Here is a 9885-nt window from a genome sequence, read left to right as displayed (position 1 = left end):
TGCCAGCTCAGATACAACCAACTTTATTGTGTTAACCTTGGATAACGTTTCGCTGCTAACTCTTACAAATTATCCACCGCGGATCGCCAGAGTTTTTCTGGCCCAATTAAGAGCATTAGTGTTGTAGTCACTTAAAACAACGTATCAGCGTTTATATTTCACGTTTTTTTTATATTTCACGTTTTTTCGTGCCTGTGACCGAAAAGTGAACTGCACGTCACAACCATCGTTCGGTTGATGAAACCGAAACAGCATTATGAAGGAATTCAGTTATAAATTGTTTTGCGGTCGTAGAGGCGAATACCACGCTGCGATTATGTATTCTAATGTCTAACGCATCATTTGAAAGAAGAAAAAACACAAGCGAAAATTATGAGCCTATGTAGTTCTTAAGTGAAAACCGATTTTTCTTGCACCTGATAGCCCATGTCAATGACATTGAGATAGACTCTCCCCTACAATGGATCCTCCGCGTTCGTGTGATGCACACGGTCTCACCTATTGCGTATGTGCTTTGAGCGTGTGACGTACTTTGTACACCCACTTGGACTTTGTTATGGTCGCTTTTACTGGGCTGGGGGAAGGCAGAACCGTACAGCCACTGTTGTCACTCACTTCCAGAAGAGGCGAAGAGGAATACCTTCGCTATCTCAACATCCCCTTTCCATCATAAGATAAATAAACTACAAGCATCGTACACAATGTGTACTGGGTTGCGGCATGACACATACCACGCGGTAGATGTAGACTGCCTCAAGTGCCTTCCCGCTCTGTCCTGGGGTGGCGAGTGATATGGCGGCTGATTCGCATTTCGGCAGCTATCTTTTTTGCCCGACATATGCCGTTTTCCCTCTCGGAGCATTCAATATACTTCATCGTTCTCGCCCGTACAGCTTGAAACCTTGGCTGACTGATATCTGCTCTATACAGACAAATTTCCGCTTGCCGCCCACTAGCCGTTCCCTTGAGAAGTCTAGGTTTGTGGAGTGGCGACTTTACGCAGTGTTAGGAGCCTTTGCCTGTTTTCTAGTCTACAGTGAACGTCGAGGTAACTTTTTAGCTTCCGGCAATAAAAGGGTCTCCCACGTGGATGGAGTTTGTGTTTCCAACCTCTGCAAAATATTTTCCTCTAATATTTTACTGTTCAGCAGAAAGTTAAAGCATTCTCTTACTGAGTACGTTGATGCTTCTTCGACAGAGAAACTGGCCTTTTTTTCTGAAAAAAATTCCTATTTTCAATACAACATTTTGTTCCCCGCTACTAGATTCAAAGTTGCGGCGCCAAGAAACTAGAGTCCCTCGGGGATAAAACCTTGTCTGTAAGGGTCCAACTGAAGGAGAACACTGGGGACAGTTCGAACGGCCCGTTTAATCACGCATATACATTTAAGAGTGAGCATCCATAATAAAACGAGGAATATATACCCTGTTATATACACCGACGTCTGCCAGTTCCTCCAGTCGGAGCAGGGAATGTTAACTGTTCGACGCACGATTGCAGAGGTGTCCGGGTCTCCGTCAAATGTTTCTGTCCCACTCCGCGTTATTAGTAAAAATAATAATTGGTTTTTGGGGAAAAGAAAATGGCGCAGTATCTGTCTCACATCTCGGCGGACACCTGAACCGCGCCGTAAGGGAAGAGATAAAGGAGGGAGTGAAAGAAAAAAGGAAGAGGTGCCGTAGTGGAGGGCTCCGGAATAATTTCGACCACCTGGGGACCTTTAACGTGCACTGACATCGCACAGCACACGGGCGCCTCAGCGTTTTGCCTCCATAAAAACGCAGCCGCCGCGGTTATTGTAAAGTTCCGATTAACGCACATCACAGCACACAGTCGCCGCTGCGAGTCGGAAGGTACGCGTTAGACGCCACTACACTGTTGCCACCAAGAACCAAACGTGGTGCCCAGTTTGCATGGAGGTATAGACCATGCATTTGTCTCCTGGACACATCGCCGGCACTTGCAGAGACACCGCATAGTTCTCCGAGGCAGGTCGCTCCACAGACATCAAGATGATGTACCGCCGTTGGTGCAGGCGGTCCATGCAACTGGGTTGAATTGGAATGCGCGTACAACCTGGAAGGGTACAAGGGAGAGGTAGTTTCCACATTACATCCTCTTCAGACCTCAGCAAAATTTCGGTTAGTCGACGGTAATAAAAAAAATATATCCTTTCCCCAAGTGTGAGCGTACTCATGAACGTACACAAACAAAATAAATTTGCGCCTGTAGGTCCAACAATTCTTTCTGTAACTTTTCCCCGAGCTCTGTGCTTAACAACGACCAAATTTAGACCAAAATTACTATTAATCTCATGGTGAAGCGCCAGAAACTTCCGAGTTAATTGGTCGATGGGGGCTTTTTTAGGCGAGTAAACCAACCTCGAAGGCTGCTCAGTGCGATAACTTGGAGATATGACTGCGCAGGAGCACAATGAGTGCTGTCCTAGTTCCAACAGCACTTAGGCTGCGGATGCGTAAAGAAAGTGCCATAAAAGACATGAGCTTTATACTGTGAGTGTGATATGAGGATAATATACACAGGCTAATATTACTGCGCAACACGAGACGACACAGAAGACGCCATTTTCCAGCGCAGAGGAGCATTGGTGCACCTCTCCCAACTTAATGGTCAAAGGCCTCCCACACGACTTTCATACAACCTCACAGCTCGAAACGTGATACAATGCAAAGGCTTCCCACGGAAGAACACCACGCCTATATATATGCACAATACACAATATCGTGCTTTGACTTTCGACCCCCCCCCCCCCCCCCTTTCCCATCCCTGCTGTTCTTCAAATAAACGGCACAGTCACCGTTGTGCCATTAAACAGCAAGATCTTAGAGGTACTACATTACAGAACTATATGCGAAACTTTCTCTTAGCTAAAAAGGTGAGTGCCTACTTGTGATGCATGAGCCGCTTGTCGCATGGGAGTTTTATTCAGCAGTCATTTCTTTGGATTGCACATTCCGTTCTTGTTCAATGCAACCGCAATCCAAAGATTCTGTACTTGTTTGCGTTCCATTATACACTTGTTCATCGTTGGCCGATATCGGAGATTCACGATAGCAACTGCGGCATGCGGTTCTCTTATCACTGCATCAAAGCTTAGCATATTTACTCCAGAGATGATCGAACAAAACTGGAAAATATGAAGCGCGCACGTATGCGTGCGCATCGCCTTTATGCGTTTTTTTTTTATAGCTTGATTAGAAACAGTATATACGAGAAGCCAGCTCGCACGTTCTCTCATCCCAGTATGCCGACATCGGCTCTATCGCCGCTCCAAATGAGGTGGCCCTACTGATGGCAAGTACGAAACAGGCGATAAAAGACATGCCGCACTTGCTCTTGAAGTGCCTGTTATCGGTCGCAGAACAATGGCGCTGAAAATATCAAAGCAGCGTAACCGGCAACGGATGGATGGACGGATAAGGCTGAACCCTTTAAATCGGGCGGTCGTTCAAGCCACCTATAGCCATGGCTTGTGAAATTTTACACTTCTCTTGATTTTCGCCACCAATCGTATAACCTTCGCTTGGTTACTTCTACCCGCTTAAAATCTACTTTCCCTTCACTGTCCTTAAACCCCAATGCCTTGGATAAATCAGCCCCGCTGCTTTCCACTGTAGGGTGCAGCCCTTTACAGAAAAGTATCAAGTGTTCAGCCGTTTACTCCTCCTCTCCGCACGCAACGCACAACGTGTCTATCTCATGGTACCTGGCTCTATATGTCTTAGTCCGCAAAACTCCCGTCCTGGCCTCAAACAACAAAGAGCTTCCCCTGAAATTATCATAGATATTTTCTTTGCCAATTTCCTGCTTAAAAATGCTGTATGTTCCCAGTGCCGATTTGGTCAGATTCCCTGTTTTCCACAGAGCTCTCTCTGTTTCTTTAACCTTTTTCTTAACTGATAATTGCTGATTTGCCCCCCTACTGCTGTCCAGATATTCGCTTATCAATTTTCTAGTTCGCTTTCTCCATTTCGTACCAACATTCCTTATATACAGGTATCTGAACAGTTTCCTTGCCCACTGCTTTTCCCCCATTTTTCTCAATCGCTCCTCAAATGCAATCTTACTGCTAGTTTCTCTGCTCTCGAACGAGGCCCATCCCATATCACCATGTACACCCTGATTTGGTGTACTGCCATGTGCTCCCAAAGCTAGCCTAGCTGGCGGCTGCAGCGCCACCACTTGGCCGCGTGCGCGCCCCTTTGGGTCACGGTCATCATGACCCAGGAAATTTTGACAAAGACTGTCAAAAGCTGTCAAAGGGGGGCTTCAAAATGAGGAAATGAGGTGCAATTATTTTGAAAGTTGACACAAACGAGCACTGCTACGTGCGAGCCCTTCACCAATTCGCGCGCCAATCATCACACGCTGCCGGTTAGTAAAATCGGGAAAAGCATGTGGCGAGTTGGCGCGTATCGCAGAATGTGAACACGCGCCCGTGCCGTCTTCGAGGCGCTGTCGTTTGCCCCGGCTTATTCCGCACAAACGATTCCTGGTTGCATGCAAATATTAGCCGCTCACACTTATACATGGCCTCACCTCGTAAATATACCGGGCCCTCCTAATTACGACGGTTCCGACGGTACCAGGCCGCCGCGCTCAGCTCTGCAACAGCCACCAGCGCACCCAGCAAGTTTGACGAGCAGAGAAGCACGTCACCAGCGAGTGCCCCGTACGCTGTCCACAGCCCGCACGCCGCCAGGGCCCACACTGCGAGCTCGGGCAACGGGCCCGATGTGACTCGGGCCAGCGGCGCAGCGTTACAGGCCACCGTGTAGAACGAAGCGAGCCGTCCCAGCCAGGAGACAGTCATCATCGGAGCAGCCACTTGAAGCGCCGCCAGCGCCCCCAGCAGCGCCCAGCCGGGCCCCCAATCGCTGGAGTACGCGCGGTGCACCAGCGCGTTGAACAGCAGCAACGGCAGTCCCCACGCGTTCACCCACACCACGGCAGGCTCGAGCACGGCGCGACCGTAGAGGAGCCAGGCGTGACAGCACATGACAGCCGCGGCCATGGGCGCGAACGCGATGCCCGCCGAGCTCGCGCGCCGATGGACGCGCCATGCTAGCGACAGGCCGCCGACGAAGCTGGCGAGCGTGACGACTCCGGCCACCCAGCCGACCCATTCCTGTGCGCTGCCCATCGTCATGTGCGGCGCCGTCGGCTGTTGAAGAATTGCGGCGTTGTTATCGACGATTGCGACGTCAACGACGCCGGAGGCAGCGAGTGTCGCCGTCCGCCGAGCATTAGGGGGCGCCCCCAAGGTCGACTCGCCGGGAGAGCGCGACCGTCGAGCCAGCGGGAACGCTGCGTCTAACATTGGAACCGGGCCCGGGGGCTGCAGGGAAGGGGCTGCGACACAGTGCTCTTTCTTTCCTCTCTAACGGGCTCCGGCCGCTTCGCGGTGTACGAATGGGGAGTAGGAGTGCGTGCAGCTCGGCCGGTTAGCTCGCACATGTATAGGGAAGCAAAGTTCGCTTTGCTAGAAGAATGGCGAGAACCAGTCGATTTACGATCGGAGCTAAACGCGGCCAGCTGATGCAGACTGCATCAACCCCGTAAATTTGTAGTCGTTTATAGCGATCTGTAGCAGACGAGCGCGGAGATTGGGTTTCTGCTCCATCGTCTGCTGCAGACACGTGATCGTACTGTGCGTTTCAAAAGGAATTTTGACATATTTTTATTTACAGTGATTGCATGCAAGATTTGCATCCTATTGGTTTGCCATATCATGGTCGTTTCCTCCCAAGAATCAGAAAGGAGCGATTCGCTTCGCGTAGTTGCCCGTCGTTTTCGAATGCTTCCGAAACCTCCATCTCCGCAATGCAGAACGCAAGCGCTAGTGGTAAAGTAGGGCCCTCTGGCTTCCAGACTATAAGTCTCTAACAGTGGACTGAGGCCAACGTTACCAACGTTATTATGCCTTCCGACATTGGTTGTAATTCGTGGTTGAGGGTAAAAAACGATGCTTTGCACAGCAGTAGATAGTACTGAATCTCTGTGCTTCCACTCTAATTTTCCAAGCTAATTCGGTCTTAATCGTTACCGGCCCGGAAAGCGCAGGACAGCGGCGCGAAGTTCAAAAATCAAGCAGCGCGCTCTTAAAATCGTTGCCATCGGTCTTCTACACTACATTCGTGAGCAGCTTCATTTCCCGTGTTTCAGTTTATTCAATCATTTAGTGAGTATCCACGAGCGCTCACACAAACAGACTGCGCTTGAATATGCTTAAGGAGCGCACAAGACAGCGACGAAGGACAAGCTATCAGAACGCGACGTAAAAGAGGTATAAAAATGGCTGGGGTTCAATGTGGCTTGAACCTAGTTATACGAGCGAAAGCCTTGTTAAGCATGGTCTCCACTGTCTCAAATGTAATGTCAAGGTCAGGTACCCAGTTGCTCATAGTCATACGATCACGTGGTCAGACCACCGTAGCCTGAATTGTGCCATACCACAACGCAGTTAAGTTCTGTTTGTCCTTGTGAAGCATCGAATGTTATTGTCTCATCCGCATCGGAATCGGAGTACAGCTCTCTCGCTAAAACCAATTCCGTTCAACGCCACGCACCATATACGTGCCACTGTGGTTCAGTGGCTTTGGCGTTCTGTTGCTGATACCAAGGTCAAGGGTTCAATCGCGGCCACGATGGCAGTATTTCGATGGATGCGAAACGCAAATACGCCTGAGTGCGGGCGCTCCGGAACCATGCACTATACGGCGTCTCTCATATAGCGCATGTGTCGCTTCGGGATGTCAAACCCCACTATTTGCAATTTCCATGGCACCGCGATTAACCCCATTAAGCCGTATGAATGGTTGATCCCCCTAACCTCCGCCAACCCCCTGCGATCTCACGCTAGTAGGTGCGAAGTGATTATCCACGACGTCATGAGAATCTGTCGACGCCATTGGCTGGAGAGCATTCTTTGAGGGGCATTAGCCACTTTGTTCTTGAGTTGTTTGCGACTGATACTGTATAGGCATTTCCAGTGCGTCGCTCAGCAAAAAGTGAACGCTAATAAATAACAAAATTCACCGAGCCGTACGCCTTATCCGTCGCCGATAACTGTAAGGTAAGCCTTCACTTGCAAGATATGCAAGTTATGCTTGCATAGACAAACCAGTGCATAAAACAGGAAAATCACACAGAAAACAATAGCAAGGGAGCCTGCGCTGCCCAGGTGGCACTGCAATTGTTCCATACGGCGACTAACAACTGCTGCCGTCAGCCTCTTGGGCCGCTACAAACACGACAGCACATTCTGAACGATTTGAGGCCCGCGTTTGGCTGATAGCATTCATAATGCCTAGCTTCTCTCGGCGTTGCCCATATAGATTATGCGTACGCACGTGCGGCTTCGACAGAGCTCGGAAGATCTTGCCAATAAGCTTATGAAAGTGGCGTATAGAAAAAACACTTCGAGTGCACCGAAAGCTGCTTGCTTCTCTCACTAGCTTGTGTGTTGCGGCGCTGCAATCACAAGGCGAACTTCCAAGCAGGGTATCTTATAATTGACCTCTACTTTCCAAGAAACTTGCGCATTTTATGTGTTTCTTATTTAGGTTGCATACTATTAAAGTGCATTTCTTTGCTCGACATTGCGTTATGCTTCATTTTTGAAAGCTGTTATTCAGTTCAGCTTCCCGGTGTTCTTGTTTTTGTCGTTTTTATTTCCATTAGTTGTTGCGGAATTACTTTGTTACTCAATACGACCTCGCGTAAGTGAAATAAATTCCCAGATTAAAACGTTACCATTTGCTGTTGGATTATGGAGCCGGAAATCATATGCCATTTTGCAGCTGGAAACCATTCGATTCCATCTGGATTATGAAACTGGAAATCGTGTCCGACTGTAAAATTTTTTTCCAGCTAGAAGTGGAAATGGAAGTGCCATTTCCAGCCACTCCAGCTAGAAATTAAACTGGAAAAGTGCTTCTCCAGCTGGAAATAGTGCCTTCCTTTTCATGTGGGTTAGTTGTCCTATTTTATAAGGTGCCATCTTAAAATTACGTTTTAGGAACTTCTTCATTCTAGGAGCTCTTCCCACATATATTCAATTAACCTAAAATGGCCTAAATAGCTCGTACGTTACGTAACATGCGCCATGATGGTGAACCACGTATGGCTTCCGCAATGCATGGTGGAGCGATGAAGATTATAGAGGTTGTAGCAGGTTATATATGGTAATCCAAAAAGGAAAGGTAATGTTCCGTAAGCACACACATGCTGCATAACTCTACGGCAGTGGTCGTTGGCATGGATGCTGTACGTTTCATCGCCATCCAAAGAGCATGCAAGGAGACTTCATTTAACTACAAATTAAAAAAACACGTCCCCAGGACATGGGCGCGGTATGTGCGGTTTAATTTCTTCTATTGCACTCCTTTCTAGGGATATTTATGAACATTTAGGATATCTATCGGCGCACTCCATTGTGTAAGTAGTAAAGGGTCCTGACGTTTACCCTGTCAAACCTGCCCGAGATATTTTGTTTGCGCCCCCGAGCATCCTTCTGGATCTACCGATTCGATGGTAATCACATATAAAAAATGAGATAACAGAATGCTGCGTCGCAGCACGTGCTGTGTGCTGATTTTAATAAGTGGTCAAAAATAAAAATGCCAAGCTGCATCAGGAAACAGTGCACGCAGCCCCGACCATACCGGTTTTTTTTTTCTGACTTCAATTGATGAGTCTATCTATCGGTCACGTACATAGATATCAATGTCGCGCTTTGTTTTAGGCTGAAGCACAAACGCTGGATAGTTCGCTCTTCCGAGTTCGTCGTGTATATTATCGGTCATAAAGGTATCGAAACGTTTTTCCAAACATTGACACGCTTTTATTTTCTAGTGATTCCACAACAGACGCGAGATATAAGGGCCAGACGAAGGACGCACAATTTCCAGCAGAAAATGAAGACATTGCATTTCTTCTTTAAAAAATATTAATAATAAACATGGTTTTACGCACGTGTGTGTACTTTGCACTCTGTACATCAAAGCAGTAATTGCAGCCAATGACCATTCACTACACATCAATGACGTTCTTTCACTGCTGTCAAATTAATTTAGAACACTTCTTTTACAATGCGTTGCCGAGATGAATGTTTTTTGGTGGCGAAACTCACCGAAATTGCGCCTTCTTATGCAAGAGACTACGGGCATCATAGTGCCTCCAAGGGGCAGAGGTTCAAACAGTGGAGCCGTCGATAAGGCCACGCAGTAACTCAGGAAATCTGAGTTAGGACTGATATATGCTTTCTAACGTTACATGGGCATCCTACAAAGACCATTGCAGTGGCCTCTTTGTTTTTTCACTCTCTTCTTTTGCTTTTTCCCCTTATCTAGAGGGGGGAGGATGCTCAGCTTGGTTGGTCATCCGCGGAATACTCTGCTATTAGGGTGAGATGTGTTCATGAAATATGTAAGGGCGAAGTTGGAATTTTAATTATTTGCTCCTGCAGCAGTTTGACGCGCTGGAGTAGTCTGGCCTGCATAGCCATCCTCAATTTACAGCTGGGGCTACTGTGTTTGAAACATCTGATCATCACTAGCTCTGCCAAAGGGCTCACTAATAAGTCAATGCCGTGCTTATCGCGGTGGTGAACATTAGTTATGGAGCACCCGTAACAGCTTGAAGGCGAGTCTCCGTCGCAGCTGTGACCAAGGATCACAAATAAACTTTAGGCTATGTCATCAATGTGTACCGATCTCGCATTATGGAAACATACATGGCTGATTACTATCACAGAATACCTAAGTTCAAATCTGCGCGCCAGATAAGTGATCTCAAATCTGAAATGCCGTCAGGATTGGTGGTGACACCATCTCGCTTCCCAACTACGCTTTTCTTTAATT

The 9885-nt window shown here is 47.8% G+C and overlaps 1 protein-coding gene across 1 annotated transcript; it reads right to left on the bottom strand.

Annotated features, from left to right (window-relative positions):
• Nucleotides 1-7538, bottom strand: LOC144109439 (uncharacterized). The gene is made up of 2 exons (XM_077642232.1): nt 4562-7538; nt 1-2077 (listed from the first exon to the last, which is right to left on the bottom strand). Exon 1 carries the CDS (start codon nt 5340-5342, stop codon nt 4584-4586), a length of 759 nt encoding a protein of 252 aa, XP_077498358.1. The 5' UTR covers nt 5343-7538; the 3' UTR covers nt 1-2077; nt 4562-4583.
• Between the last annotated feature and the right edge of the window lie 2347 nt (nt 7539-9885).

The sequence above is a fragment of the Amblyomma americanum genome, chromosome 11 (assembly GCF_052857255.1).
Source record: "Amblyomma americanum isolate KBUSLIRL-KWMA chromosome 11, ASM5285725v1, whole genome shotgun sequence".
In the NCBI taxonomy this organism is placed as follows: Eukaryota; Metazoa; Arthropoda; class Arachnida; order Ixodida; family Ixodidae; genus Amblyomma; species Amblyomma americanum.
The sequence above is the reverse complement of the archived record's forward strand: the minus strand, read 5'-3'. Positions and strand labels throughout refer to the sequence as shown.

Coding starts and splice junctions, on each gene's coding strand:
- LOC144109439 (XM_077642232.1), bottom strand. CDS start 5,342: ATGTTAGACGCAGCGTTCCCGCTGGCTCGACGGTCGCGCTCTCCCGGC.